The sequence below is a fragment of the Phyllostomus discolor genome, chromosome 12, assembly GCF_004126475.2.
Source record: "Phyllostomus discolor isolate MPI-MPIP mPhyDis1 chromosome 12, mPhyDis1.pri.v3, whole genome shotgun sequence".
Taxonomy (NCBI): domain Eukaryota; kingdom Metazoa; phylum Chordata; class Mammalia; order Chiroptera; family Phyllostomidae; genus Phyllostomus; species Phyllostomus discolor.
In genome coordinates, this window is record NC_040914.2 from 6,183,531 (window position 1) to 6,210,147 (window position 26,617).

General features: G+C 50.2%; 2 protein-coding genes and 1 pseudogene across 2 annotated transcripts; 2 read left to right on the plus strand and 1 right to left on the minus strand.

Annotated features, from left to right (window-relative positions):
• Positions 1–11,542: 11,542 nt before the first annotated feature.
• LOC114511278 lies at positions 11,543–14,224 on the plus strand (annotated as a pseudogene).
• Positions 14,225–14,562: 338 nt separating this feature from the next.
• Positions 14,563–17,244, minus strand: LOC114511599 (galectin-7-like). Its single transcript, XM_028530339.2, has 4 exons — positions 16,873–17,244; positions 16,373–16,461; positions 15,416–15,614; positions 14,563–14,749 (listed from the first exon to the last, which is right to left on the minus strand). The coding sequence occupies exons 1-4, from the start codon at positions 16,924–16,926 to the stop codon at positions 14,636–14,638; spliced, it is 456 nt and encodes a 151-aa protein (XP_028386140.2). The 5' UTR covers positions 16,927–17,244; the 3' UTR covers positions 14,563–14,635.
• Positions 17,245–23,938: 6,694 nt separating this feature from the next.
• On the plus strand, positions 23,939–26,617 carry LOC114511547 (galectin-7). Its single transcript, XM_028530272.2, has 4 exons — positions 23,939–24,310; positions 24,722–24,810; positions 25,567–25,765; positions 26,431–26,617. The coding sequence occupies exons 1-4, from the start codon at positions 24,296–24,298 to the stop codon at positions 26,542–26,544; spliced, it is 417 nt and encodes a 138-aa protein (XP_028386073.1). The 5' UTR covers positions 23,939–24,295; the 3' UTR covers positions 26,545–26,617.

Below are 26,617 nucleotides of genomic sequence, written 5' to 3' on the forward strand. Positions count from 1 at the left end.
GACGTTACACCAGCTATCTGTGGGCATTCCTTGGTCCTGTCAAGTTCACACATAAAATTGAGCATCACAGTCAAGTTGGCAACCCCCTGTGTAGATGGCTGCAACTTCACTGACGGGCTGACTCTGACTTCATGAGAGCCCTTGAGCCACAGCCCTCCCAATGAACCAGTCCCAGATTCCTAACTTCAAAAACTGTGTTAAGATAATAAATTCTTATTGTTTTATGGTACTAAGTTAGAAGGTTATTTGTTATACAGCAGTATGTAACAAATACTTGTCAGACTGGATAAGAAAGCAAGATTCATGTCATCTTCAAAGACACAGTTGAGATCTAAAGAGACAATGAGTTGAAAGGAAAAGCACTTACAATGCAAACAGCAAACACAGAAGAGATAGAACGACAATATGACTATCAGACACGATAGCTGCTCAAAGCAGTTGACTAGAGACAAAGCAGTGGACATCTCATAATGACAGAATGGCCCATCTGTCAGCTGTAGCAAGAACAAATGTGCACTGTCACAGAGCTCCCAAATATATGATGTGATTGAAAGGACAATTAACAAGCATAATTGTACACTTGGCTGATGTGGCTCCTTCAGTTGAGCATCATCTTCAAACCAAATGTTGCCAGTTCAATCCCCGGTCAGGGCACACACCTAGGCTGTGGACCAGGTTCCTGGCTGAGGGCGTGTGAGAGGCAACCGATCACTGTTGCTCTCACACATCAGTGTTTCTCTCCCTCTCTTTCTCCCTTCCTTCCCCACTCTCTAAAAATATATAAATGAAATATTTTTTAAATGGTCATAATTGTAGATTTCAATACCTCTATTTCAGTAATTGATAGAACAACCAACAAAAATTAGTAAGGACATAGAGCACATGAATACTGTCAGTCAGTTTCACCTAACATTCCATCTTCACAAAAGCCAAGTATACGTTATTTTCACACACTTGGAGAGTTCTCCAGAGTGGACCATTTGCAAGGCCATAATATAAGCCCTAATAACTTTATACAAATTAAAATCATACTAAGTATGTTCTTTAATCATAGTAGACCTAATCTAGAATCCAGACTACAAAAATAAATTTAGGAGTCTAAATACATGGGAATTAAACAAAACACTTTTAGATGTGTCAAAAAATTGGAAGAGAATTTAGGAAATATCTTGAGCTGAATAAAAAACAAAAAGCAAAATGTACACGATGCAGCTACAGCAATACATAGCAGGAAATTTACATAGCTTTAAGTATTTAAGGGAGAAAACTTAAAATCAATCTAAGCTTCTACTTCAAGAATAAGAAAAAACAGGCCCTGGCTGGCGTAGCTCAGTGGATTGAGCGTGGGCTGGGAACCAAAGTGTCCCAGGTTCAATTCCCAGCCAGGGTACATTCCTGGGTTGCAGGCCATAACCCCCAGCAACCGCACATTGATGTTTCTCTCTCTCTCTCTCTCTCTCTCTCCCTCCCTCCCTTCCCTCTCTAAAAATAAATAAATAAATAAAATCTTTTAAAAAAAGAATAAGAAAAAACAATAAGTAGAACTCAAAGTAAATGGAAAGAAAGGGAAGCTAAAGATAAGAGTGAAAATCATTGAAAAAAAAACATTAGAGAAAATCAATGAAACTGAAATTAGTAAACTTTTGCTAGACTGAGGAAGATAAAATAACACAGAAGACAAAAATTCCCAAAATCAAGAATAAAGGAACTTCTAGTCAAATGGAGGTATAGGTAAACACAGCTTGCCTTCTCACACAACCATAGCAAAAATTACAACTAAACTACAAAATAACTACCACTCAGAACTGCCAGAAAATCAAACTATATGGAAATCCGACAACCAAGGAATTGAAGAAGCCACATTCATTGAGATGCATAGGAGACACAGAGATGCAGAATGGGCTGGTCCCACACTCACGTGTGGTGGATAAAAACCGGGAGAGATATCACAGGAGGAGGGATCTCAGCCCCACACCAGACCAACCAGACCGAGGTTCCAGCAACAGGAAGGTAAGTCCTCATAACTTCTGGCTGTAAAAATCAGAGGGGTAGGGGCAGAGGAAGAAACTGCAGGCTTCTCAGGTGTCTCCTTTTAAAGGGCCTGAGGCAGGCTTACTCATTTTCACTCCCTCTGGGCTCCAGCCCTGGAGCAGCAGCTGGAAAGGTACCAGTGGCATATGGTGAGGAACTAAAGTGTTTGGCGTGAGGGTCAGAACCGGGGAACAGCTTCCTCCCAGACAAAATGCCAGGGGCCAGGCAGTGGCCATTTTATTCCATTTCTGAGCTCTCCCCTACACAGAGCCACAGAGTGGTGGCACCACATCTGAGACTCCACCAAACTGGTTCAAATGGGTTCCCCACCCTGGTGATTACCTAAGGCTCTGCCACTTACAGGCCCACCCAAGTTGTAAACAGTGGCTTTTCTGCATTAGGCCACACTACCAAAACATGGAGTCAAAGCAGCTCTACCCAATACATAGAAACAAACAGGGAGACTGACAAAATGAGGGAACAAAGAAATGTGGCCTAAGTGAAAGAAGAGAACAAAACTACAGAAAGACAACTAAACAAAATGGAGATAAGCAACCTATCAGATGCAGAGTTCAAAACACCGGTTATTAGGATGCTCAAGGAACTCAGTGGGTACTTCAACAGCATAAAAGCGATCCTATCAGAAATGAAGGTTACACTAACTGAAATCAAAAAAGTTTACAGGGAATCAACAGTGGCGTAGATGAAACCAAGAATCAAATCAATGATTTGGAACATAAGGAAGAAAGAAACATTCGGTGAGAACAGCAAGAAGAAAAAATAATCCAAAAAAATGAGACTAGGGTAAGGAGCCTCTGGGACAACTTCAGGTGTACCAACATTTGCATCATAGAGTTGCTGGAAGGAGCAAGAAAAGAGCAAGAAATTGAAAACTTACTTGAAAAAATAATGAAAGAAAACTTCCCTAATTTGGTGAAGGAAATAGACATACAAGTCCAGGAAGCACAGAGAACCCCAAATAAGATGGACTCAAAGTGGACCACACCAAGACACATCATAATGAAAATGCCAAGGGTTAAAGATAAAGAGAAAATCTTAAAAGCAGCAAGAGAAAAGCAGATAGTTACCTACAGGGGAGTTCCCATTAAACTGTCAGCTGATTTCTCAAAAAGAGAAAAAACGAAAAAGAGAAAAAAAGAAACTTTGCAGGTTGGAAGGGACTGGCAAGAAGTATTCAAAGTGCAGAAAAGCAAGGACCGACAACCTAGATTACTCTATTCAGTAAAGCTATCATTTGGAATGGAAGGGCAGCCCTGGCTGGTGTGGCTCAGTGGATTGAATGCCATCCTTCAAACCAAAGGATCTCTGGTTTGATTCCCAGTCAGGGCACATGCCTGGGTTGTGGGCCAGGTCCCCAGTAGGGAGTGTGTGAGAGGCAACCACACTTTGATGTTTCCTTCTCTTTCTCCTTCCCTTCCCCCCTCTTTATAAATAAACAAAATCTTTTTAAAAGATTTAAAAGTTAAAAAAGGAAAAGATTAAAGCTACAAAGATTAAAATGGCAATAAATTCACAACTATCAACAACTGAATCCTAAAAACAAACTAAGTAAACAAGCAGAACAGAAAGAAAATCATAGATATGGAGACCATTTGAATGGTTATCAGTTGGGAGGGGGAAGAGAGAGAATGGGGGAAAGGTACAGGGATTAAGAAGTACAAGTTGGTAGTAACAGAAAAGGCAGGGTGGTGTTAAGAACAGTATTGGAAATGGAGTAGACAAAGAACTTATATGCATGACCCATGGATGTGAACTAAGGGGGAAAAACTGGGACAACTGTAATAGCCTAATCAATAAAATTAAATAAAAAAGAATAAAGGAAGGAATGCCACTAAGAACCATGCAGAAGGCCCTGGCTGGCGTAGCTCAGTGGATTGAGCGCGGGCTGGGAACCAAAGTGTTCCAGGTTCGATTCCCAGCCAGGGTACATTCCTGGGTTGCAGGCCATAACCCCCAGCAACCGCACATTGATGTTTCTCTCTCTCTCTCTCTCTCTCCCCCTCCCTCCCGACCCTTTCCTCCCTTCCCTCCCTAAAAATAAGTAAATAAAATCTTAAAAAAAAAACATGCAGAAATAAAAAAGGTTTATAAAAGAATGTTTTGAACAACTTTAGACAAAAAAAAATTAGGCAACTTAGATGCAATAGACAAATTCCTAGGAAGACACAAATTACCAAAACTGACTCAAGAAGAAATACAAAATGCGAATAGACCTATAGCAAGCACAAAAATTGAATAAGTAACTTAAAATATTTCCACAAAGAAAAGCGCAGGCCCAGATTATTTCAATGGTAAATTCTATTAAATGTTAAAGAAAAAATATAAACCTAATATAAACTCTTTCAGAAATAGTGAGGCAGAAGGAACACTTTCCAAGTCATTTTATGAACTGATTATTACCCTCATACCAAAGTCAGACAAAGATATCAAAAAACAAAACAAAACCAAAAACTCAGTTCAATATCTCTCATGAACATAGATTCAAAAATTGTTAATAAAATATGACACTGTCTCCATTCTATGTATAAGAAACAAATTAGCCCTGGCTGGTGTGGCTCAGCTGGTTGGACATCATCCAGGAAACCAAAAAGTCAAAGGTTCGATTCCCTGTCAGGGCACAGGCCTATATTGCAGGTTCAGCTCCTGGTCAGGGCATGTGTAAGAGGCAACCAGTTTATGTTTCTCCTTCACACTGATGTTCCTCTCCCTCTCTCTTTCTCTCCTTCCCTTCCCATCTCTCAAAAATCAATTACAATTAAAAAAATATATACTCCAATACCAATTGAGATTATATCAGGAATGCAAAAGTTGGGTTAGCATTAGAAAACCAATCATTTAATAAAAACATGAAAATCTCAATAGACACACATAAAAGCATTTTAACAAAATCTAACACCCTTTTATGATAAAAGTAAATAAAAACTTCCAACAAACTCGAAATATAAGCTAATGTCCTCAACCTAATAAAGGGTATCTATTTTTTAAAAAAACCTACAGTGGCATCATACCTCATGGTGAAAGGTTAAGTGCTTTGCCACTAAGATTGGGCACAAGGCAAAGATGTCTGTTCCCACCACATCCATCTACATAGTACTGTGGGTTGTAACCAGTGCAATCAGGCGAGTAAAATAAATGAAGTTCATAAAGATTGCAGAGTAAAAGATTTTTATTCATAGATGACAAAACAGTGTTCTTGTAGAAAAACCTTAAGGACTTTTCAGGAAAAGTTATAATAATTAAAAAGTGAATTGAGCAAGATTTCAGTATACAATGTTGCCATACAAAACATGACAAAACAGCCCTGGCTGGTATGGCTCAGTGGATTGAGCATGGGCCTGCAAACCAAAAGGTTGCTGGTTGGATTCCCAGTCAGGGCACATGCCTGGGTTGTGGGCCAGGTCCCCAGTAGTGGGTGTGTGAGAGGCAACCACACATTAATGTTTCTCTCCCTCTCTTCCCCTCTCTCTAAAAACAATAATAAAGTCTTTTAAAAAAAACACAACAAAACAAAGAAGAATTTTTTATATAGTAGCAATGAACTGGAAATTGAAATTTAAAAAATAATGTCACTTAGAAAAGCATCCAAAATATATACACTTAAAATTAATTTAATGAGTCATTTGCAAGACCTGTACATTGTAAACTATGAATCACTGATGAGAAATTTCAAAGACCTAAGTAAATGGTTTGATATACCATATTCATTGTTAGATGGGAAGACTCAATATTGTTAAGCTGCCAATTCTCCCCAAATTGATTTATATGCTCTATACAATCCCAATCAAAATTTCAAGTAACTGCCCTGGCTGGCATAGCTCAGTGGATTGAGCGCGGGCTGCGAGCCAAAGTGTTGCAGGTTCGATTTCCGGTCAGGGCACATGCCTGGGTTGCAGGCCATGGCCCCCAGCAACTGCACATTGATGTTTCTCTCTCTCTCTCTTTCTCCCTCCCTTCCCTCTCTAAAGATAAAGAAATAAAATCTTTAAAAAAAAATTTCAAGTAACATTTTTTGTTAAAATGCTCATAATTTTCTTTAATGTATATGAAAACAAAACGGTAATTAAAATAATCTTAAAAGAACAAAATTGCAAGACTTATACTATGTGATTTTAAGACTTACTATAAAGCTACAGTAATCAAGTGTATCACATTGGCCCTGTCTGGGCAGCTTCAGTTTGTTGGAGAGTCATCCTGTACACTGAAAGGTTGCAGGTTCAATTCCTGGTCAGGACACTTAGGTTGCAGGTTTGATCCTTGGTCAAGACATGTATGGGATTCAACAGATCAGTGTTTCTCTGTCTCTGTCTCTGTCTCTGTCTCTCTGTCTCTCTGACCCTCTCTCTCTAAAATCAATAAACATATCTGCAGGTGGGAATTAAAAAAAAAAAAAAAGAGTACCATGGTGGCAGAAAGAGAGACAAAGAGACCAGATGAGTCAGAAGGGTGAGGCCAGAAAGAAACCCACCCATGTATGGTCAATGAATGTTTGACACAATTGCCAAGGTAATCCAACGGGAGAAAACACAGTCTTTTCACCCATGGTGTTGAAACAGCTGGAAATCTATCTAGTAAGAAGGAACCTGGACCTTTTTACCTTACCCTATACACAAAAATTAACTAAAATCGGATCGTAGGTCTAAGCATAAAGGCAAAGACTATGATATAGCTAAAAAGAAAAAGTTTTTTTTTAAACTGTGACCTTAGGGAGGCAAAGTTTCTTAAATAGATACCAGCCACAAACCATAACAGAAAAAAAATTGATAATGTGGATGCCATCAATTAAACACATCTGTCCTGAGAAATACACTGTGAAGACAATGAAAAGGCTAACCACAGGTAAGGAGAAAATATTCACAGTTCATATATTTGACAAAGAATTATATGCAAAAATGTAGACAACTCTTGTAACTGAATAATCAGAAAACAAACAATCCAATTAAAAACGGGCAAATGATTTGAACGGTTCACAAAAGAGAATATACAAATGGCCATGAAGCATCAGCAGTTACAGAAAAATGCAGATTAAAACCACAACGAGGTCACAACACACGACCCCTGGAATGGCTCGAGTGGAAACGGAACAAACAGTAATCTTACAACACTACCAGGTGGCAGCGTGAGATGTGACTCTCACACGTTGAGCTGGACATGCAGAATGGCCCCACCGCACTGGAACACAGGTGGGCAGTTGCTTGCAAAGTTAAGCAGATGCTGATCACACGACCCAGCAACTCAGCTCCTAGGCATTGGCCCAAGACCAATCAAAACATATATCCCCACCAAGATGTGTTCCTACGGTCCTGATTCACAGTCACCAAACTCTGGAAACAACTCAATGTCCACCAACAAGTGACTGGATGTACAACCGGTGGCATGGTTGCAGGACGGATCACTACTCAGACTGCACTGCAAGGGATGACTTATCGATACCTGCAAACACCTGAAGGAACACTCAGAAACACGCTGAAAGAAAGGAGCCCGGCAGAAAAGGACATGGACCCCACTTTTATACCAGCTGTAGGGCAGGGGAACCCACTTTATGATGATGGAGAGGTTGGTGGCTGCCAGGCGCCCAGGGTGTGCCTGGGTGGGGCCGCTGGAGCCATCTGAGCCCTGATGGTGCTGCTGGGCACACGCCATGGGGATTCATCAAAACTCGTGGAACTGTATAGCTGGAAAAGGCAGATTTTTACTGTGTGTACGAGACACTTCAGTAAAGACATTATTTAAAAACCAAAACAACCCTCGATTTCCCAGGGGTTTAGACCCCAAGCTGGGGGATCACATTCCCCTGGCTCTGGTCCTGCTCTGCCATCTACCTGATGTGTGACCTTGAACAGGTCACTTAGTCTTCTTGTGCATCAGACGCCTTGCTTGCAAAATAGAAATAATAAGAGTACCTACTTCAGAGGGTCATTTTAAGGGTTGACAGGATAGTTAACACAGTAACTAATGTAGTAGGGACTCAGGAAATGTGAGCTCTCGAGAAATAATATATCAATCCCAAGTTTCCCCAAAATATTACACTGTAATTATTATAGAAAAAAGACTACCTGGCTGGCGTAGCTCAGTGGATTGAGCGTGGGCTGGGAACCAAAGTGTCCCAGGTTCGATTCCCAGCCAGGGTACACTTCCTGGGTTGCAGGCCATAACCCCCAGCAACCGCAACATTGATGTTTCTCTCTCGCTCTCGGCTCTCTCTCTCTCTCTCGCTCCTCTCGCTCTCCTACCCCTCCCTACCACCTCCCTGTCTCTCCCTAAAATAAAATAAATAATAAAATATTTAAAAAAAAGAAAAAGAAAAAGACTAGAATGGAAACACACTAATATATATTAAGGGTGGTTAATTCAGAGGATTGAAATTGTGGGTGATTTTAATTCTTATTCAAAATTTGCATATATTTTATAATCTGAGGGAGATTATTAAAAATTGTTTTTATTTATTGATTTTTCTTATACCTTCTTTTAATTTTTAGAGAGAGGGGAAGGGAGAAAGGGAGAGAAGCATCGATAGGTTGTCTTCTGTATGCCCCCCAAATGGGGACCGAACCCACAACCCAGGCATTTGCCCCCGACCAGGAATCGAATTGACAACCTTTCAGTTGAGGGATGATGCCTAGCCAACTGAGCCACATTGGCTGGGGCATACTTTTTTTTTTTTTGAGAAAGAGAGAAAAACATCTATTTGTTGTTTCACTTATTTATGCATTCATTGGTTGATTCTTGTATGTGTCCTGACTGGGGATTGAACCCACAATCTTGATGTATCAGGACCATATGTTGAGCACTAAGCTACCCAGCCAGGGCCTGAATGGAGATTACTAAAAAAGATAAGTATCTTTTTTAGTAATTGGCTGGTGTAGGCCCCAGGACACCCACTAAAACACAGCTTGGTTGCAGTAGATGCTGTGGCACCACCACCTTCCTCCTTGTTGATGGAGCCTGGGCACCAGCAAAGTGAATGAAGGCGGACACACATATATTGCTAAGTGACAAAGATGAGGTCAGTGGATGCAGGTGCTAATGTTCATGCAAGGAGGCGAAGAAAAACGGCCTGTGCTTGTATTTACAAGAGCATAGAAGGTATTTTGAAAGATACATAAGACGTGGTAACAGCAGTGTCCTCCCAGAAAGAGAGGATATATTTGTGTTTATATATAGTCTTTTCCCAAATTTTAAAATTGTGGTAAAAGCACACAACATAAAATTTACCATCTTAACATCTTTTAATGCACGATTTAGTGGTATGAAATACATTTCTCATTATCTGCCACCACCCATCTCCACAACCCTTTCGCCTGTAAAACTGACACTCTGTGCCCATTCAAACGATGACTCCCCGGCGCCTCTGCCTCTGCCCCAGCCACCCACCATTCCACTTCTGTCTCTGTGGTTTTCACTGGAGACATAGCTGTTGTCTTCTTGTGACTGGTGTACTTCCCTCGGCACAGTGTCCTCAAGGTCCGTCCAGTGGTAGCGCGTCAGAGTTCCCTCCCTTTTTAAAGCGGAGTGATAGATACCCCATTGCCTGTACAAAACCACATTTAGGTCACCCATCCACCCGTCGACAGACACTTGGACTGTCTCCATGATTCAGCTCTGGTTAAGAATGTTGCTATGAACACACTGTACAGATAGTTGAGAGTCTGCTTTCAGTTCTTTTGGGGCTACACCAAGAGATGAGTTTGCTGGGTCATATGGAAATTCCATGTTTAATTTTTTGAGGAACCACCACACTGATTTTCATAATAGCTGCACCATTTTACATTCCCACTGGCAGTGCAGGAGGGCTCCAGTCTCTCCACATTGCTCCTCAACACTTGTGATTTTCTGCTTTTCTTTTTTTGATAGTAGCCATCCTAATGGGTATCTCATAGTTTGATATGTATCTCCCTAAGGATTAGTGATAGTGAGCATCTTTTTAAAAAATCTTCACCTGAGGGTCTGTTTATTGATTTTGAGAGAGAGAGAGAGAGAAACCACTGATGTGAGAGAACCTCGGAAATCTCGATTGGTTGCCGCTCATACGCTCCCTGGCTGGGGATCAAACCCACGACCTAGCTATGTGCCCTATCGCGAGTCAAACCCAACCTTTTGGTGTGCGGGACGGCACTCCAACCAGCTGAGCCAGGGTGAGGGTCAGTGATGTCGAGCATCCTTTAAGGTGTTGTTGGCTATTGTGTATTCTTTTTTAATTTTTTGAGAAATGTCTATTCAAGTCCTTTGTGCATTTTTGAATATTATTGTTATTGTAAGTTTTAAGAGTTCCACTATTTATTCTGGATATTAACCCTTTATCAATATGTATTTGAAAATATTTCTCCAGTTTTGAGGGTTGGCTTTTTACTCTGTCAGAAGTGCCTTTTGATAAACAAAAACTTTTGTTAATTTTCATGAAATCCAATTTATCTATTTTGGGTGTAATACCCAGAAATCATTGCCAAACCCAAAGTCATGAAGATTGTCCAATAACTTTATAGTTTACCTTCTGTATTTAGGTCTTAATCTATGTTCTGATTATTTTTTGTAGATGCTGCATCACTGAGGGCCAGCTTCATTCTTTGTGCATGGAGAATATCCAGCCTTCCTAGTACCATTTGTTAAAAAGACTGTCTCTTTCCAAGAATGATCTTGAAAACCCTTGTCAAAGTCACCTGACCACACCTGCGAGCGCTGTTCGGCTCCCCGGCTCCATCCCATGGTCTCCACCGCTGTCCCTACGCTGGCACCCACCCTGCTCTGATCACTGCAGTTTTGCTGTAAAGAAGTCGGAGTCCCTCAGCCATGTCCTCCTTTTTCAAGATTTTCTCCATTCAGGTTCCCTTTGGAATCCGTATGGATTTTGAGATGGGTTTTTCTATTTCAGCAAAAATTCACTGAGTTTTCATTGGGATTGCATTGAATCTGTAGACTGTCTTGGGTATATTAACATCTTAAAAGATTGTCTCCCAATCCATGAACATGGATGTCTTTCTATATCTTTATGTATTGGGATGTATTTATGTCTTTAATGCCTTTTAGGCAATATTTTGTAGTTTTCATTGTAGTGCTTTTCCCTCCTTGGTTAATTCCTAAGTAGTCTGTTCTTTTGGTGGCATTGTTTCCACAGTTTCATTTTCAGATTGCTCATTGTTAATGTAGGGAATGCAACCGATATTGGGTGTTGACTTTGTAGACTGAATTTAGAAAATTCCTTTAACAAGTTTTATTGTTTTTTAACAATTTTAGAGGGAATCCTTAGGGGATTCTATCATATACCATATATATTTTGAAGAGAGTGACAAACAAAAAATGTTAAATACAGTGTAAACTTCAGTTTTTTTCCTGAGCGATTTATGAGTAAGTTGCCAAAAGGCTACCTCTTCATCTTCAGCTGCTTTACTCTGTGTTTTGTACAAAAAAAGAAGAAGAAGAAGAACAACAACAATAACATTCTGGGCCACCAACTCCTCATTCATTGTCACACACCACGGGTGGCGCAGGCACCGAGATGTCTGACAGAGGGCAGCAGGGAGCCAGTCACACTGGGAGCTGGGACACAACCTCCGGACTGCAGCTGAATGCGCCACAAGAGGGTGGCTTTCACAAGTACAGCCTACAAAATGCGAGGGCCATCCGCAAATAGCAGTGTTGTCCGTGCAGCTTATGCTACTGGGGGCCTCTGCTGCTTGTGCTACAAAACAAGTGGATCCACCTACTACCCAGAGAATTTGAATCCTTGGCCTTCCCACCTTAGGCCCTGCTCTCAATGTGCACTTTCCGTGAATATATAAGTATATAGAATACCTCTGTAGGACCTTCGTATCGACCAAAAGATTTACAGGGAACTACAGAAGACAGGAATGTTTGAATGCATGTCCCTGCAGACAGATGAAGGTGAACAGGATGTTGAAATGCATTTGCCTTGCACAGCTAAAGCCATGGAAAGCCATAAGGATGAGTTTACCATTATTTCTGTACTGGCTGTAGCTCTGAGTGAGTTAAAAGGATAGGAGTTTGAAAAACTTTTCAGTAAATATCTAGTGGATCATAGTAATCTCCTTGTGGTTTCTTCTGATTTCTGCCTTTGGAGTCAAAGGTTCTGTTACAGTTACTATGATGAATCCTATGAAGAGATTTATAGATCCACTGAATATCTAGATAAAATGGGTATGAGGATTATAGAACAGTTAAACCCTGTATCCTTTTTTTAAAGATTTTACTTATTTATTTTTAGAGAGAAGGGAAGGGAGGCAAAAAGAGGGAGAGAAACATCGATACGCAGTTGCCTCTCATGCGCCCCCTACTGGGGGCCTGGCTGGCAATCCAGCCATGTGCTCTGACTGGGAATCGAACCAGTGACCATTTGGTTCACGGGCCAGCACTCTATCCACTGAGCCACACCAGACAGGGTTAAACCCTGTATCTTTTAGCAATTACTTGAAGAAATACCATAATACTATATGTGGAAGGCATCCCTTTGGGATGTTATTAAATGTTATCACAGAGCTCCAGAAGAATGGGATAAATATGAGCTTTTTAAAAATTTTCTGAGTTATGCCCAGTAAAGCCAGGGTAGAAAGGGGCCAGACGGTTCAGGGAGCCATGCTGCAGGCACACTCTCGCTGCACTGGAGCTCTGACTCCTCAGGGATGGTGTCTGCACACTCACACTCCACCCGGGGTGCCAGCCTAGCCCTTACCAAGATACTGGTCCTGGTTTGGGGGGATTCTGAAACCTCAAACTAGTAGAAGTTTCTCTTCTTTTCTAATAGGCATAGCCTTCATAATTTCAACTCATTGAAAATGCTTTGTCGTTTAGAGCAGTGGAAGGAGGGCTGGCATAATATTTTGACAAAAGAAGATGCAATGCAACGGCCCCCAGATGTAGCAGTTTTAAAAAGTAACATGTAAACCATTGACGGTATCCTAAACTTGCACTCTTTGCAGACTTGTGCACGTAAACTCCTCTTTCAGAATAGTTTGCATATTGTGCACAAACCAAAAGGTGAGAGCTTTTTAATAAAAATTGCATTTATACATGATCTGTATTAGAATATAATAATCTCCAGTTATAGTCAATAACTAACCGTGTTATAGGACAGAAATCTTCCATTTTAGTTGCTAATAAGGGTTACACAACTCAAAAAGGAGAGAGAGGAAGAAAGAACATTCTGCACTATACACGTGGTAAAAACAAACGTGAAAGTCAAGACGGTAACACATGGCTCACTGTCTAACCCCCAGAACCCAACCCCCTTTACAAGGTATGCCAATAACGTCTTATTTTTCACTGTATTTTTTAAAATTTGTAAGTATGCATGTTATCTTTACAAGTTTTTAATGTTCAAGAACTATATCACACAAATAAAATAAAAACCAATTCATTTAACAATGAGCTCAGAGCACCCGTGAATGCCAGCCGTTCTCGGGTGTCCAACTGAGCAAAGGGAGCCCTAATTCCAACTGGCCACCCAGAAATATATTTAGAAGGGAGGGACGATATAGGTGGCGGTTTGCGAAGTGCAGAAAACATTCAGGTCCTGGAAGAGCTCGAAGGGCTTCCTGCTTTGGGAGTCCCACAGGATTTTGCCCTCCCGAACAGGCAAAAGCGGGGGTACACAGGGCTCCTGCACAGATCGCTAAGGCTGCAAGGTCCGTAGCAGCCACCAGGGGATGACAGGTAATAGGCTCCTCAAGGTCCGAAGGACTCAAACACAAATCCTACCAAAGCCGGCTCCGGAAGTTGCCGGGACACACACTTTGGGGAGCGAGCATCTCCCACCGGAGGGGCTCCATCCACAGCCCAGCAACGCCGATCCGAGCGCCTCTCGGAGATGGAGGCTCAAGGCTCCAGTGTACTTCCAGTGGTCCCCGCCGCAAATGCCATTTGGCGGAGACCCAGAGACACCCACCCACACCCACTGACACCAGACAATCACCCGCTGGCGGTGGGGGCTGAGCTGGGCGTCTGACCCTCCTGAACGCACCCTTCTCGTCCCCTCCAGCGCCACTGCAGGGTGCCGAGAGGCAAGAAAGCTGGGAGGGGAACCCGCCACCGCCCGGAGAACCAGGAGCCCGGAGCCTTCGCGTCCCGGCCCACCCAGCGGGAACCTGCCCTTCAGTGCGCGTCTGCCCTGGGGAGCAGCGGGCGGAGGCCTGTCCGGATACAGGAACAGATGGGAAGGCGGTGACGGCCCGATCCGCGCCCCACCGCGAACCGCCCGAGCGTCTCCAGGAACCCTGGGGCCTGGGGAGCACGGAGAGGTGGGGATCGGAGGGGCGGCGCTCGGCCCATCTCCTCTAGGTCCCGCAATCCCAGAGACCAGGAGTGCGGCTTTACAAAGTGCTTCAGAAGCACCAGCCAAAGACCCGTCTCCGCACCTCGCCACGCTCCTTGGGCGTCCAGATTGCACGGGACTCCAGGGCCCAAGCCCGGGTTCCGCAGAGGCCGCCGAGCCGCTGTGCGGCCCCGGTCCGGGACCACCGCCCTCCGAACCGCTTTCCTCGCCCACGCGAAGGAGACACAGACTCAGAGGAGGCCACCACATGAAGGACTAAGACTTTATTTGCCATCCGGGTCCCGGACTCCACTCGCGCCACCCTCAGAAGATCTTCAACGACTGCAGCTGCAGGTCCCCGCCCACCTCCACGACGCGCACGCGCGCCGGCGGGAGGCGGTAGCGGAAGTGGTGGTACTCCGCGTCCCCGACCACCGTCTGCAAGGACCCGGGCGACGATTCAGTTCCGGCCGCCCGGGCCCCAGTCCAGCGTCTCTCCGGCGCGGACCCGCGCCCTGGGACCTGAGAAGCCCCGTAACTCGCGGGCCCCCGGTCCCCAGTGGGCACGCGCGCGGATGTGCCTTCCAACCCCTTGTCCCGAGGGCGCAATCATTTGATTGCGGGCACGGGAGAGCCTGCTAAGTGTGCGCAGCGGCCGGGCTGAGAATCCGCACGAACCCGGCACCGCCCACTGCCCCCGGATGGTGAACCGCTGGGTGATGCGGCCTCCACAGCGACCACTCCGCCCGGGACTTGTTTCTGGGCCCCGTCTCCCGGCCCACCCCTGCCTCTGTGGCACAGACCCAAGCTCCGGCGCGAAAGAACAGGGAGTGGCGTCTGGCGCGGAGGGGGGGGGGGGCACGCCTCGCCGCTAGGACACCCACTCTCCGGACGCTTCACCCCTACCGGCTTTGTCCTTGCCCCTGCACATATCTGCCCTTGGGACACTACTGAGGTGGCTCCCCGAGAGGGACAGGGATGAGGGCACCCCGCCCAGCCTTGGCCACGCCTTGGCTCCACACCTCAACCCGGGGCCCTTGCCGGCCTGCCCCAGCCACAGCAGGGACCTGGGTCTTGGCGCCCACCCCTGTGGCAGAGCCTCACCTTGAAGCCTTCTTCAGTGGCGATGAGGAGCACTTCGAAGGGCTGCCCACGCTGAAAGGGAATGCCATGACCGCGCTCCTCTTTGCCCCAGGTGCCCTGCTCCTTGGTGTTGAAGACCACCACGGACTGGTCAAACCGGGGGTTGAAATGCAGGGCAGCCTCGCCACCCTCCTGGTCGCACAGCAGGTTCACATGGAACCTGGGGAATGGATGATGGGGGTGGGGGGTAGCAAGGAATAAACGTCAAGAGCCATGAACCACCCAGACCATCAGGGGCTACTGAATTAAGACTTAACCTGGAGCACACCCAGGTTTACAGGGACTTGAGTGTGTCACACACCACAGCGGTGGTGGACTGATGGACAAGGTACCTGGACTCCAGTGAGACACACGCTTATTGGACACACCTCCTCCAAGCAAGTATCTCCATACTATGGCTCCAGCCTCCCTCGTTGTTGTCAGAGTCTGGGAGTTGCCAAGGAGTTGTGGTGCTGATCACCAGGGTGCTCCAGAACCCCAGAGAACCCCCAGTTCTCAAATGGCTGAGAACAATGCCAGGGGCCCCAACATTTAAAGGCACCGAAATTCCCAGGAAGCCTCAAGTTTCCGGGCATGGGAAGTCATACAATTTACTGCATAGGCCACCCAGCCGCCCGGGGCACCTTCGGGTCACAAGAACATCCCAGAGTCCCTGGGAAAGTTGGAAAGCTATAGGTAGGAACCCCGAAATGGCTTGAGACCCCAGATTCCAAGAGCCCTGAGCTGCACAATCGGGGGACACATCTGTAAAAGCATCAGATTCCAAAAGGTTGGTAATAGCCTAGGGGTTCCAGACCCTGGTGGGCAGAGGTGGCCCTGGGGCCCTCATCTCTGTCTGGGCTGAAAGGAGTCTGGGTGAGCTGGGCCCAGACCTCCCAGCCCTTACTTCTGGAAGCTGGGGTCACACTGGAGTCTCACCTGCCAGCGTTCTCGGGGACAGTACCACGAATTCTCATCACGGTGCCCACTCTGACACCCTCTGGCAGCGAGGTCTTGTGGGGCACATTCTGCAAAAGGCCGGGTCGGTGGGGGGCAGTGAGTGAACCAGGGAGACCAGGAGAGGGACAGAGGTTTCACCCCAGGGAGAAAGAGACGAGGATTCAGGCCGGCACAGTCAGAGAGCAAGGGGCAAAGAGAGTGAGACACAGGAGAAGAGATGTTTGGTGAAGCACAAAGAATTAGGAGAAAAACATTCAGAGAGAGAAACCAAGAGGAGGCACCAAGGGAACATGGGAGCAATGAGATGGGTGGGTCCCCCCAGAAGGCAGCACCCCGACGACGCTGCACAGCAAACCCGACCACCCACTTTCTCCTGGGAAACAGGACACCTCGGGCAGGCCCTGGCCCATGCCCTCCTCCCCTAGCCGGGTGCTGCTTAGGTCCAGGACCCTCCAGCCCTCAGACGCTAGAAGACTCACAGAGCTCCCAGCCATGGCTGGGATGTTGGGGCAGGCAACGGTGGTGGTGGGCATGTCTGCTGCAAACCTTAAGTAAAAGCAGGGCGTGCCGGGGCCTGATGACTCACCCCTGTCTTTCCACACCCACCACCCACAGCTGGCACAGACCCTGGCCCTGGGGCTCAGGTGGCCCAGCACCCTCTCACCCTCCTCCACTCACTGAAGGTTCCCAGGTGAACTGCCTTGCTCCTTTGAGCTAATAATGGTAGAAATAGTTAATAATAACGATGATAACAACAACAGCAGCAACAAAGAAGACTCACTGAGCCACCATCCACTCACCCTATCTTCCCACTGCCTGGTGCAGAGAAAGTCCCGTTTTGTTGTGGAAAACTGGATTCCCGAAAGGCCAAGTCGGGGGTTGCACTCCGAGCCCTCCCTCCCGGGTTAGGACCTACTGGGTGGGGCAAAGTTGTGTCTCCCCCAAAATCCCAGTTCATGCTCCTGTGATATAACAGCAGCTCTAAGGGGCAGGATTTTTGCCCGACTTGCAAGCTATGCCCTGGTGCCCGCAGCAGCCCCTGGCACACAGTAAGTGGTCAGTAAATGTGGGCAAAACAAGGGAGTGGAAGTAACAACAGCTGCCATGTGTTGGGACTCCGGGGGTGGCCAGCACTTGCAAGAGACCCACGATGCTCACACAGGGCGTTGAGGGGCAGGCATGGACCCCACGCTCTCCCCCTCCTCCCGTTTTGCAACCAGGGAAACTCAGGCTCAGAAAGGGGAAGCAATCTGCCCAAAGCACACAGCTGTGCAATACTACGGTGACTGTGTCTCTGGCTCCCTTCACCTCTGGAAGTTTCTGTCCTGTCTATTCTGTGTTTGTGACGCCCTGGTCCCTGGGTGTCCCTCTGTCTTTCCCCGCCTCTGACTGGTCTTCGGTGGGTTCTGCCCTGCTTCTCTCGCCTGTTCCTCATCCCAGAATCACTACCGCTCTGCCACCTAGTTTCAGGACAAGGGGTGGAGGGCTCCTAGGACCTACACACCCCCAGACCTAGGAAGAGAACGAACGCAGTGGGACCCTCCCTCCAGGCCCATTTCCAGCCGCCATCGCCCAAGACTAGAGAAATCCAGGCAGGGAAGAGTGGGGCGGGGAGGGGCCAGAGTGCTGAAAGATGGCTCTGGAAGTCGAGGGGCGGGGGAAGGGCGGCGGAAGTGGGCAGAAACCTCTCCTGCAGCCTAGCAGCTCTCGTGCCTGTGTTTGCCCCTTCGCCGCCTCCCCATCCCGCCTCAGCCTTCAGAGGGAAATGGCCCGCGGCAGAGGAGGATGGGGAATGGAAAGTCTGGGTGGAGACCAGCAGACTCAGCACCTCCCGCACCGCCCTCCAACACTCCCCCCCGCCCGGGCCTCCCAGACCGCCGCCCCCACTCTGCTGGTTGGGTGCTGGTGCAGGCGGGGGCAACAATGGCCTTGGAGAGGGAGGGTGGGCAGCTGCATTTAGGGATTTAGGGGAGGGCTGCGAGCTCCCCAAACTCCCCATTTTGCAGAGAAGGAAACCTAGGCTTAGAGAGGGGCGGCCTCTCAGCCAAGGCCTCCCACCAAGGGGGGGCCAGGCCTGGGCTGGAGTCCAGGGCTGTGGGCCAAGGGCACGTCCTGGGACTTGAAACGGAGAGGGCGGCGGCCTTTGAGGTTAAGCCCCAACAGCTCGGTGGAGACATTCCCAGATGATGGGCTCCAGGGCTCCGACCACTGAGGGTGGCCATTTCTCGTCCCAGCTGCACGTCTGCTGTATCCATCCCGGTGACACATCTTCTCCCCGATTGCCTCAGCGTGGCTGGGTATTTCTCCACAGGCTGCCAGCCTGCAAGTCCAAACTTGACTTTGGCGCGGGGCCAAACGTTTGCTTTCGACCTGCTATCAGTCTGGTTTCTGGCTCACATCTGATAACCCAGAGGTGCGCACCCGTGATGAAGGTTCTCTCTCCTTCGTGGGTGCGCACAGCCTTCCTGTCGGGCCGGAAGCGCGTTTTCGGCAGCGTTGTTTTTCGCTTCCAAATGAGGAGCGGACGTACTTCTTTCCCAAGACCCTTGACTCTCAAGCTCCACTTCACGCTGGGGGATCGAGCGGACTTAGCTCAGTCCCTGAGGGAGCTTTGTCGGACAGGCCGCAGACCTGTGCGGCCACCACGTGGACCCAGCCCCTCCACCCACCCCGGGACGCGTGCCGGTCCGCAGGCCCCACAGGCTCACGGTGCTTCGCCGTGAAAATAAGGGGGAGGGCGGCCCGCAGGCTGAGGGTGCTGGCTCCCGCCCCCCTTCAGGGGGGGACTCTGCGGGCAGGAGCTGGCTGAAGCCTCGCTCAGCGCAGGAGTCCCGGCCCCACACTGCATCAGTGTGGCTTCTGGGCGATTTGGGGCCGTTCTCTGTGCACAGTGGGGATAATCCAGGGGCAGCTTTGGTGTTTGTAAATGAACTCTCAAAAAAAAAAAAAAAAAGATACGTTCAACAATCTGACTTTTTTCTTACCCTAGGAAGCCCGTTGGAAACCTTAATTTCCATCTAGAAATGTAGTCCATCGTCCAGTGCAGTCCCTACCAAGGTCATCCTGCTCTGTCCTGCTTCGTTGCTTAATAAACTTCTTTCTTTAAACTCCCTTCGGTATTTTAGGCTGCATGGGTATTGAAGTGTTGCCACTGTGCAATGAAGTCTCCAAATCATAAGGAATTCTTGTAATTCCTGTGCTTGAGTGGTGGGCATGCTGGTGCTCCTCCCCTCCCTCCCTCTCTCCCTTCCTCCCTCCCTCCCTTCCTTCCTCTTCTCCCCCTGGTGGACTCCTGGGCCCTACAGCCCTTAGGTGGGTGAGCAAGGGCTACCTCCTGGGGGTGGGGAGGCCACGGGGGCCTCAGTGGGCTGAAGGGCACCTCTTCCTCGGGGCTGCATCCAGCTGGGGCATCAGAGGAGCAGTTGAGAAGGGCGCTCAGCTGAGGGCTGACCCTCAGGGTGTGGGGTTGGGGGATAAAGAGGGTGGCAGGAGAGGGGGCCCCCAGCCCCCAGCAGGGAAGACGTGTCTGTGCAGGGGTGGGGCCCACTGAGGGGTGCTAGGCCAGCAGGGCCAGGAGGGTACCCTGGGGAGGACACGCCTTGTGGGCGTCAGGGCAGCAGACCAGGGCCGCTCTCTCACACTCGTCGGAGGGGGTGGCAGGGGTGGGCAATGGGACGAAGCCCTTGAACGTGTGACCTTGGGCTGGCACTTGAGCAGTCCTTTTGAGCTAATGATTCCATGACTGGGCATTTATTTGGGGGTGGGGGCAACGTTACTTTCTTAGGAAAGTTTTTACTGTGTTAAAATATAAGAACATAATATTTACCTTGTAACCATTTTTCAACTCCAATTCATTCTGTGCTGTTAAGTCCTTGTCCGCTGTTCCACACCCTCACACCGTCCCTCTTCGGAGAAATGGAGAAAACCAGGTGCCTCTCTATCAGGTTGGAAAATCAGGGCAATTGTGGAAAAGCAACTAAGGTAACCTGAGGGGAGGCTGAAGGAAGATAAGAATTATTCTCACAAGGCCTGTTTGTATACAGTCCTCTGAGTCTCCCCGTGATGAGAAGAATGTTGCCTTCCCTTTGTTACTCTCCTTCTGGAAGTGCGTTTTTCATGTGGGAGTTTTCGACTCCTTTGTTCAGGAAGAAAAGGGAGCAATGCTCTCCTGGAATCTGCTGTCCTGCACGTTCCTTTAGCTCAAACAATCGTTCCTTTAGCTCAAACAATCCTTACGTCCAAGGGGCCTGTTTTGGGCTGGCCCATTTCGCCACCTTCACATCCATACACGTATTTCCACCTGTGTTCACTTGTCTTTATATGTGCCTCTACTGCAGCCCTGGATGGGCACTTACTGTGGGTGCCCACCCATCCGAGCTCCCTGGAGCAGTCACACTCAGGGCCCGGAAAGGAGAATGGTGCTGGCCAGGGGCGGGGACGCAAGGATGGAGACTGGTCTCACTCTGGGAAGAAGGTGTAAAGGTCCGGAGAGGGACGGTGTGAGGGTGTGGAACAGCGGACAAGGACTTAACAGCACAGAATGAACTGGAGTTGAAAAATGGTTACAAGGTAAATATTATGTTCTTATATTTTAACACAGTAAAAACTTTCCTAAGAAAGTAACGTTGCCCCCACCCCCAAATAAATGCCCAGTCATGGAATCATTAGCTCAAAAGGACTGCTCAAGTGCCAGCCCAAGGTCACACGTTCAAGGGCTTCGTCCCATTGCCCACCCCTGCCACCCCCTCCGACGAGTGTGAGAGAGCGGCCCTGGTCTGCTGCCCTGACGCCCACAAGGCGTGTCCTCCCCAGGGTACCCTCCTGGCCCTGCTGGCCTAGCACCCCTCAGTGGGCCCCACCCCTGCACAGACACGTCTTCCCTGCTGGGGGCTGGGGGCCCCCTCTCCTGCCACCCTCTTTATCCCCCAACCCCACACCCTGAGGGTCAGCCCTCAGCTGAGCGCCCTTCTCAACTGCTCCTCTGATGCCCCAGCTGGATGCAGCCCCGAGGAAGAGGTGCCCTTCAGCCCACTGAGGCCCCCGTGGCCTCCCCACCCCCAGGAGGTAGCCCTTGCTCACCCACCTAAGGGCTGTAGGGCCCAGGAGTCCACCAGGGGGAGAAGAGGAAGGAAGGGAGGGAGGGAGGAAGGGAGAGAGGGAGGGAGGGGAGGAGCACCAGCATGCCCACCACTCAAGCACAGGAATTACAAGAATTCCTTATGATTTGGAGACTTCATTGCACAGTGGCAACACTTCAATACCCATGCAGCCTAAAATACCGAAGGGAGTTTAAAGAAAGAAGTTTATTAAGCAACGAAGCAGGACAGAGCAGGATGACCTTGGTAGGGACTGCACTGGACGATGGACTACATTTCTAGATGGAAATTAAGGTTTCCAACGGGCTTCCTAGGGTAAGAAAAAAGTCAGATTGTTGAACGTATCTTTTTTTTTTTTTTTTTGAGAGTTCATTTACAAACACCAAAGCTGCCCCTGGATTATCCCCACTGTGCACAGAGAACGGCCCCAAATCGCCCAGAAGCCACACTGATGCAGTGTGGGGCCGGGACTCCTGCGCTGAGCGAGGCTTCAGCCAGCTCCTGCCCGCAGAGTCCCCCCCTGAAGGGGGGCGGGAGCCAGCACCCTCAGCCTGCGGGCCGCCCTCCCCCTTATTTTCACGGCGAAGCACCGTGAGCCTGTGGGGCCTGCGGACCGGCACGCGTCCCGGGGTGGGTGGAGGGGCTGGGTCCACGTGGTGGCCGCACAGGTCTGCGGCCTGTCCGACAAAGCTCCCTCAGGGACTGAGCTAAGTCCGCTCGATCCCCCAGCGTGAAGTGGAGCTTGAGAGTCAAGGGTCTTGGGAAAGAAGTACGTCCGCTCCTCATTTGGAAGCGAAAAACAACGCTGCCGAAAACGCGCTTCCGGCCCGACAGGAAGGCTGTGCGCACCCACGAAGGAGAGAGAACCTTCATCACGGGTGCGCACCTCTGGGTTATCAGATGTGAGCCAGAAACCAGACTGATAGCAGGTCGAAAGCAAACGTTTGGCCCCGCGCCAAAGTCAAGTTTGGACTTGCAGGCTGGCAGCCTGTGGAGAAATACCCAGCCACGCTGAGGCAATCGGGGAGAAGATGTGTCACCGGGATGGATACAGCAGACGTGCAGCTGGGACGAGAAATGGCCACCCTCAGTGGTCGGAGCCCTGGAGCCCATCATCTGGGAATGTCTCCACCGAGCTGTTGGGGCTTAACCTCAAAGGCCGCCGCCCTCTCCGTTTCAAGTCCCAGGACGTGCCCTTGGCCCACAGCCCTGGACTCCAGCCCAGGCCTGGCCCCCCCTTGGTGGGAGGCCTTGGCTGAGAGGCCGCCCCTCTCTAAGCCTAGGTTTCCTTCTCTGCAAAATGGGGAGTTTGGGGAGCTCGCAGCCCTCCCCTAAATCCCTAAATGCAGCTGCCCACCCTCCCTCTCCAAGGCCATTGTTGCCCCCGCCTGCACCAGCACCCAACCAGCAGAGTGGGGGCGGCGGTCTGGGAGGCCCGGGCGGGGGGGAGTGTTGGAGGGCGGTGCGGGAGGTGCTGAGTCTGCTGGTCTCCACCCAGACTTTCCATTCCCCATCCTCCTCTGCCGCGGGCCATTTCCCTCTGAAGGCTGAGGCGGGATGGGGAGGCGGCGAAGGGGCAAACACAGGCACGAGAGCTGCTAGGCTGCAGGAGAGGTTTCTGCCCACTTCCGCCGCCCTTCCCCCGCCCCTCGACTTCCAGAGCCATCTTTCAGCACTCTGGCCCCTCCCCGCCCCACTCTTCCCTGCCTGGATTTCTCTAGTCTTGGGCGATGGCGGCTGGAAATGGGCCTGGAGGGAGGGTCCCACTGCGTTCGTTCTCTTCCTAGGTCTGGGGGTGTGTAGGTCCTAGGAGCCCTCCACCCCTTGTCCTGAAACTAGGTGGCAGAGCGGTAGTGATTCTGGGATGAGGAACAGGCGAGAGAAGCAGGGCAGAACCCACCGAAGACCAGTCAGAGGCGGGGAAAGACAGAGGGACACCCAGGGACCAGGGCGTCACAAACACAGAATAGACAGGACAGAAACTTCCAGAGGTGAAGGGAGCCAGAGACACAGTCACCGTAGTATTGCACAGCTGTGTGCTTTGGGCAGATTGCTTCCCCTTTCTGAGCCTGAGTTTCCCTGGTTGCAAAACGGGAGGAGGGGGAGAGCGTGGGGTCCATGCCTGCCCCTCAACGCCCTGTGTGAGCATCGTGGGTCTCTTGCAAGTGCTGGCCACCCCCGGAGTCCCAACACATGGCAGCTGTTGTTACTTCCACTCCCTTGTTTTGCCCACATTTACTGACCACTTACTGTGTGCCAGGGGCTGCTGCGGGCACCAGGGCATAGCTTGCAAGTCGGGCAAAAATCCTGCCCCTTAGAGCTGCTGTTATATCACAGGAGCATGAACTGGGATTTCGGGGGAGACACAACTTTGGCCCCACCCAGTAGGTCCTAACCCGAGAGGGAGGGCTCGGAGTGCAACCCCCGACTTGGCCTTTCGGGAATCCAGTTTTCCACAACAAAACGGGACTTTCTCTGCACCAGGCAGTGGGAAGATAGGGTGAGTGGATGGTGGCTCAGTGAGTCTTCTTTGTTGCTGCTGTTGTTGTTATCATCGTTATTATTAACTATTTCTACCATTATTAGCTCAAAGGAGCAAGGCAGTTCACCTGGGAACCTTCAGTGAGTGGAGGAGGGTGAGAGGGTGCTGGGCCACCTGAGCCCCAGGGCCAGGGTCTGTGCCAGCTGTGGGTGGTGGGTGTGGAAAGACAGGGGTGAGTCATCAGGCCCCGGCACGCCCTGCTTTTACTTAAGGTCTGCAGCAGACATACCCACCACCACCGTTGCCTGCCCCAGCGTCACAGCCATGGCCGGGACCTCTGTGAGTCTTCTAGGGTCTGAGGGCTGGAGGGTCCTGGACCTAAGCAGCACCCGGCTAGGGGAGGAGGGCATGGGCCAGGGCCTGCCCGAGGTGTCCTGTTTCCCAGGAGAAAGTGGGTGGTCGGGTGTGCTGTGCAGCATGGTCGGGGCACTGCCTTCTGGGGGTACCCACCCATCTTACTGCTCCCATGTCCCCTTGGTGCCTCCTCTTGGTTTCTCTCTCTGAATGTTTTTCTCCTAATTCTTTGTGCTTCACCAAACATCTCTTCTCCTGTGTCTCACTCTCTTTGCCCCTTCCTCTCTGACTGTGCCGGCCTGGGTTCTCATCTCTTTCTCCCTGGGGTGAAACCTTTGTCCCTCTCCTGGTCTCCCTGGTTCACTCACCGCCCCCCACCAACCCGGCCTCTTGCAGAATGTGCCCCACAAGACCTCGCTGCCAGAGGGTGTCAGAGTGGGCACCGTGATGAGAATTCGTGGTACTGTCCCCGAGAACGCTGGCAGGTGAGACTCCAGTGTGACCCCAGCTTCCAGAAGTAAGGGCTGGGAGGTCTGGGCCCAGCTCACCCAGACTCCTTTCAGCCCAGACAGAGATGAGGGCCCCAGGGCCACCTCTGCCCACCAGGGTCTGGAACCCCCAGGCCATTACCAACCTTTTGGAATCTGATGCTTTTACAGATGTGTCCCCCGATTGTGCAGCTCAGGTCTTTGGGAATTTGGGGGTCCCAAGCCATTTTGGGGTTCCTACCTATAACTTTCCAACTGAGTCCCCGGGGACGCTGGGGCGTTCTTGTGACCCAGAGGTGCCCTGGGCAGCTGGGTGGCCTATGCAATAAATTGTATGACTTCCCATGCCCGGAAACTTGAGGCTTCCTGGGAATTTCGGTGCCTCTAAATATTGGGGCCCCTGGCATTGTTCTCAGCCATTTGAGAACTGGGGGTTCTCTGGGTTTCTGGAGCACCCTGGTGATCAGCACCACGACTCCTTGGCAACTCCCAGACTCTGACAACAACAAGGGAGGTTGGAGCCATAGTATGGAGATCCTTGCTTGGTGGATTTGTGTCCAATAAGTGTGTGTCCCACCTGGAGTCCAGGCCCTTGTCCATCAGTCCACCACCCCTGTGGTGTGTGACACACTCAGGTCCCTGTAAACCTGGGTGTGCTCCAGGTTAAGTCTTAATTCAGTAGCCCCTGATGGTCTGGGTGGTTCATGGCTCTTGACGTTTATTCCTTGCTACCCCACATCATCCATTCCCCAGGTTCCATGTGAACCTGCTGTGCGACCAGGAGGGAGGTGAGGCTGTCCTGCATTTCAATCCCCGGTTGGATGAGTCCGTGGTGGTCTTCAACACCAAGGAGCAGGGCACCTGGGGCAAAGAGGAGCGCGGCCGTGGCATTCCCTTTCAGCGTGGGCAGCCCTTCGAAGTGCTCCTCATCGCCACTGAAGAAGGCTTCAAGGTGAGGCTCTGCCACAGGGGTGGGCGCCAAGACCCAGGTCCCTGCTGTGGCTGGGGCAGGCCGGCAAGGGCCCGGGTGGAGGTGTGGAGCCAAGGCGTGGCCAAGGCTGGGCGGGGTGCCCTCATCCCTGTCCCTCTCGGGGAGCCACCTCAGTAGTGTCCCAAGGGCAGATATGTGCAGGGGCAAGGACAAAGCCGGTAGGGGTGAAGCGTCCGGAGAGTGGGTGTCCTAGCGGCGAGGCGTGCCCCCCCGCCCTCCGCGCCAGACGCCACTCCCTGTTCTTTCGCGCCGGAGCTTGGGTCTGTGCCACAGAGGCAGGGGTGGGCCGGGAGACAGGGCCCAGAAACAAGTCCCGGGCGGAGTGGTCGCTGTGGAGGCCGCATCACCCAGCGGTTCACCATCCGGGGGCAGTGGGCGGTGCCGGGTTCGTGCGGATTCTCAGCCCGGCCGCTGCGCACACTTAGCAGGCTCTCGGGTGCCCGCAATCAAATGATTGCGCCCTCGGGACAAGGGGTTAGAAGGCACATCCGCGCGCGTGCCCACTGGGGACCGGGGGGCCCGCGAGTTACGGGGCTTCCCAAGTCCCAGGGCGCGGGTCCACGCCGGAGAGACGCTGGACTGGGGCCCGGGCGGCCGGAACTGAATCGTCGCCCGGGTCCTTGCAGACGGTGGTCGGGGACGCGGAGTACCACCACTTCCGCTACCGCCTCCCGCCGGCGCGCGTGCGCGTCGTGGAGGTGGGCGGGGACCTGCAGCTGCAGTCGTTGAAGATCTTCTGAGGGTGGCGCGAGTGGAGTCCGGGACCCGGATGGCAAATAAAGTCTTAGTCCTTCATGTGGTGGCCTCCTCTGA